The 5,245-nt window shown below is 43.5% G+C and overlaps 1 protein-coding gene across 2 annotated transcripts in view; it reads right to left on the bottom strand.

Annotated features, from left to right (window-relative positions):
• Positions 1 to 5,245, bottom strand: part of ARHGEF6 (Rac/Cdc42 guanine nucleotide exchange factor 6) — a 111,529-nt gene that overhangs the window by 34,815 nt on the left and 71,469 nt on the right. For both annotated transcript variants that reach the window (XM_077774029.1, XM_077774019.1), the window contains 2 exons: positions 4,133 to 4,228; positions 2,359 to 2,481 (listed from right to left, as the gene is read on the bottom strand). In XM_077774029.1, coding sequence (XP_077630155.1) covers positions 2,359 to 2,481; positions 4,133 to 4,228 — 219 coding nt within the window. The remainder of the gene's footprint in view (positions 1 to 2,358; positions 2,482 to 4,132; positions 4,229 to 5,245) is intronic.

The raw sequence follows: 5,245 nt of genomic DNA, 5'->3' as shown, positions 1-5,245 counted from the left end.
GGACGGGGGTATTTCAGGAGGGATGAAAATGTTCTCCAATCGATTGTGGGGATGGTCGTACGACTCTGAACACGCTAGAAATAACTGTATGCTTCAAATGGGTGAATCGTGTAGTATGTGAATTCAAATCCAGGAAGCCTGGTATATAGAAAAAGAAACGGTAATGTTTTTCTTCTTAAGCTGGGTGGTGTGTACCCTGGGTGTTCATTTTATTGCAATTCTTTACATTTGCATTTAAATTATTCTTTGCAGGTAAAATCTAGATCTCAACAAAAATATGGTTTTCAGGAGTCCAACAGACCTGGATTCTAATTCTGGCTCACCTACTTAACAGCTATGAGTTCTCGGGCAGATTCCTTGACCTTCCAACATCTTATCTGTAAAGCAGAGATGGTAATAATAGTAATTCTCTCATAGGCTCTTACACCATGTGCCTGGCACACTATCAGGGCTATTATTAGCTAATATTAGCTCGAAGGAGTGGAGCCACTTGCCCAAATAGCTCAGATTCATGGCTTCTCTTTCTTTAAACTCCAACTTCCATCTTTGCTGTTCTACAAGAATTCGCGACTTTGCTCAGGGAAATAAAATTGACCTTCGAGTAGGACCCACTGAATTCTACCTTAAAAATGTCCTTAGTGGGGCACCTGAGTGGGTCAGTCAGTTAAACGTACGACTTCGGCTCAGGTCGTGATCTCACAGTTTGTGAGTTTGAGCCCCGCGTCGGGCTCTGTGCTGACAGCTCGGAGCCTGGAACCTGCTTTGGATTCTGTCTCCGTCTCTCTCTGCCCCTCCCCCACTTGTAATCCGTCTCTCTCTGTCTCTCAAAAATAAATAAATGTAAAAAACTTTTTAAAAAATGTCCTTACCTAACAGCTCTATGAAGTCAATAAAGCGCCTAACAAACCAGGACAAAAACCCAAATCCCACCACTTCTGAGGGGTGGTGTCAACTAGCGTTCCAGTCTGGCTCTGGGAGTTCAAGTCTGAGCCAGATGAGGAGAAGAATATTCTTTTTGGCCATGAGCAGCCTCCACAGTTCATATTCCTTCTGAATCTAGTCTCCAGGTGAAGTCCTAAGAGACTGTGTGTTGTACTTGCTACTGTCCCTGACACCCCAGATTTCCAACACATGATTTCAAAGTTCAAACGGCATCTTTAAAGCTATTGTACAGGGGGCGCCTGGGAGGCTCAGTTGGTTAAGCATCTGACTCTTGATTTCAGCTCAGGTCATGATCTCATGGTTCATGGGATCAAGCCCCATGTTGGGCTCTGCGCTGACAGCACGGAACCTGCTTGGGACTCTTCCTCTCCCTCTCTTTCTGCCTCTCCCTTGCTCGCTCTCTCTCTCACTCTCTCTCTCTCAAAATAAATAAATAAACCTAACTATTGTATAGCGTTCTGGCCCAGATGAATGCGTCAGTGAATGTCTCAGGGATGGGGAGTCAGATGGTAAGGAGGGGTAGGAGAGATACGAATTTACCCAGGTCCCTTGCAAGGTCCCTTAGAGGAGATTCTATCCTGTTGTTCCCCGTGAATCTGAAACAATTTCTGGGGCGCCTGGATGGCTTAGTCAGTTAAGCATCCGACTTTCGCTTAGGTCGTGATCTCGCGGTTCGTGGGTTCGAGCCCCGTGTCGGGCTCTGTGCTGACTGCCAGCTCAGAGCCTGGAGCCTGTTTCGGAGTCTGTGTCTCCCTCTCTCTCTGACCCTCCCCTGCTCACACTGTCTCTCTCTCTCCTAGAAATAAATAAAACATTAAAAAAATTTTTGGAACAATTTCTATTCCTGTACAATCATTATCACAGCCCACTGCTTAAAGTACCTTCCAGATAGTTCGCACTCCTAGTGTCCTTCTACTCTGTGTTAATGAATATCTTTTCCAGCCCCAGTGCAGCCAGCGACTTCCCCCGCCAGACAAAGAGAATGCAGGAAAGAGATTGCCCCAGGCACTTTAGCTATTTGTCAGCAACTCCGATAAACCATTCTTGTAGGCAGGGGAAGACTAAACCATTGGATCTAAATAGAGTTTTGCTTCAGGAAAGCCTTCCCTGAGCCTTCCCTCACCCCACCCTAAGCTGATACCATGTTGCAAAGTCTCATGGCATCCTTTTGACCTACAACATGTTTATGGTGTTTAATTGCATGTCGTATATCTGTCAAGATTCTACTTCCACGAGGGGAGGGACTTCCTCTTCCTTGTTTACTACTGTATCCCCATCGGCTAGTACAGGACCTTGCACATAGCAGATGCTCAGTAATCAAGAGTTCAACTGGCAACCTTGGACTTCCAAATGAAGCAGTCCTAGGAAAGGATCTCACTGTAAAACAGCCTATTTGGGGAAATAGTAACAGTTTACCTGTGCTGTGTGATTACACTGACGGCCGAAGGGTGATTTGCACAGTAAGCCAGATACATAGATTTAAAATGAGGCATGAGGTTCAGTAGACAACCTCCTACTTTGTGTTGGTTTTCTGGAAACCTGTAAGTAAAGCAGAGGCAGCACGGAATGTAAAATAAGACGTGGGATAAAGGAAGATGGCTCCTATCAAACCTGACAATATGCAAACCTTTTGAATTCTTTTGCTGAAATTAAAGGGGAAACTATACTATAATCACTTTCTCCATGAAATGTAAGTTCTTGACCACCAAACACAGCACCAATACATAAGGTCAGGTACTTACTTGGAATTACTAAATAGGTTTTTTTTTTTTAAGATATTTATTCAAGGGCGCCTGGGTGGCTCAGTCATTAAGCTTCTGACTTTGGCTCCAATCATGATCTCAGGGCTCATGAGTTCCAGGCCCACATCAAGCGAGCTGGAGCTCTGCTTTGGGTAAGCCCTGCCTCTCTCTCTTCCTCTCTCTCTCTCTTCCTCTCTCTCTCTGCCTCTCCTGGGATTCTCTCTTTCTCTGCCTTTCACTCGCTTGTGCCTCTCTCTCTTTCTCAAAAAAAGATATTCCTTCAAATTATAATATTCTAATTTTTAGCCAGGCACATACACACAAAATACTGTTGGTTAATTTATATGAAGTTCAAGTACAGACAAAACTCATCAACTCCAAAAATGACATGTCACAAAAGAGTATTATGTATTCTTAGCGGCCTGGTGGTCTAGCTAGGCAGGATGGCCTCAGAGTTTTTAAAATTAATTTTCTTTAAGTTATAAGCCACCTGTTTTCATTTGTAGAAAAATCAGAAAAGTGCAAGAAAACAACAAGATTACTCAGAATTCCACCATTCAGAGATTACAATAATTTTGGCATATTCCTTGGACTTCCTCCTACATGGTTCTCTATAAAATGGAAAATGAAATTTACAAATCTAGTTTGTAATCTGCTCTTCTCACTTAGTGATTTATCTTCCCTCATCAATAAGCTGCATCTCTGTGTGCATTTCGGACGGCTCCACAGGTGTCTTTGGTGTGGGCTGTCATCGTCTTCCTTCCTGGATGACCACCTGTGTCCCAGAAAGCTCAGAAAACAAGCAATCACTCCAATTTCACTATAGACGATGAAAGTTGCCAACTTCTCTGAGATCCACTGCTTGGAAAGTTAATCTTGCTACAGAAATCTACTGCCTGATGCTCATTACGGCCCATTCCATGGTTGAACACTTCAACCATCGAGCTAGCCATCAAATATGTACTGTGGTTCACATAAAGATACACTTTCCTTTCCCCACTTTTGCAAGTTTCAACGGTTCATATCATAGATAAGATCCCGGGTGTGATTTAAAGAGAAGCAGCAGCCTGTGCAACTGAAAGAGTCATATGACTACTTTTCCATTTGCAACGTACAAAAGAAAATGTCTAGCCAATGTCAAAGGCAACAGCCGCGGTCAATTGAGACCTTATTTGACTCTTACACTGACCAGGAGCCGTAAATGGATACAGTTTTTAAATAAAGTCAGAAGCAACTTACTGCAAATAGAGCCCTAATCTACAAGTAATGGTTTGACCCCATGAATACCACCACCTAGTGTATTTTCTCTGTACCGGGACAATTTATCAAAGTCGTAACAAACGAGTAAACATAAAATGCCCTTATCTAAGACAACAGTTAGAAGGAAAACAAAACACGCCAAAGGGGCGATGTTGCTGGCCATCTTGATGGCAACATGCAACACTTACCGTGAGCATTCTTCCAAGGCTTGGCAGAGTGTCTGTTGAAACGAGCATACTTCCTCGAAGTTCCCCAATAAAGATGTAAACTCCACAGTACTCAGACTGGAAAAAAAAAATACCATGCATAGTTTCAGTGACTAGCAATTAAGGATGATTCTAGTAATCTGGGGTGCCTGGGTGGCTTAGTCGGTTGAGCATCTGACTTTCACTTAGGTCATGATCTCGCGGTTTGTGGGTTCGAGCCCCGCGTCGGCCTCTGTGCTGACTGCCAGCTCAGAGCCTGGAGCCTATTTCAGAGTCTGTGTCTCCCTCTCTCTCTGACCCTCCCCTGCTCACGCTGTCTCTCTCTCTCTCCTAGAAATAAATAAAAAAATATATACATAAAAAAAAGGATGATTATAGTAATCTATCTCTCGTCGAGCGAGCTGATAATTTGCTAATAACCAGCAAAGGATGTCGACAAGGGATGCAACCCCTGGGTTTTAACTTTTCCTTTTTAATTTACACCAAATCTGTGGTCCTCAACAACTTTTAAAAGCATCTTTCCTTGGGGTGCCTGGGCAGCTCAGTTGGTTAAGCGTCCGAACCTTGGTTTTGGCTCAGGTCATGATCCCATGGTTTTGTGAGTTCGAGCCCCGCATGGGGCTTTGTGCTGGCAGCGTGAAGCCTGCTTGGGATTCTTTCACTTCGTCTCTTTCTGCCCTTCCCCCAACTGTGCTGTCTCTGTCTCTCTCAAAACAAATAAATATTAAAAACATAAAAATGAAAGCATCTTTCCCTGAGTTTCTTTTCCTACAATAAGCATAATGATCCTAAAGCAAACAAGGGTTTATAAAAGCCATTTAGGCATCTTACAGCGTAATGCATGAATGAACAAGTGCATACTATCTAAGTATCTAAACAGGCAAAATACATCCTAGCTGGGGATCAATGGAATGCACGGGGGGAAAAAAAATCACAAAATCCCGTTTCTCCCAATTTGCAATGCTCATAAATCATCGAAAGGAAATGTTGAGGAGAGGAAGTCCAGGAGAAGCTGGTACTGATTTGTTTCTGGCATGGAATGGAGCAGATAAAGGCAAACTGAACAGTTTTATCCAGAGGCTCTGCCCTTACCAG

This window comes from Crocuta crocuta, unplaced genomic scaffold (assembly GCF_008692635.1).
Source record: "Crocuta crocuta isolate KB4526 unplaced genomic scaffold, BGI_CrCroc_1.0 scaffold241, whole genome shotgun sequence".
Classification (NCBI taxonomy): Eukaryota; Metazoa; Chordata; class Mammalia; order Carnivora; family Hyaenidae; genus Crocuta; species Crocuta crocuta.
The sequence above is the reverse complement of the archived record's forward strand: the minus strand, read 5'-3'. Positions and strand labels throughout refer to the sequence as shown.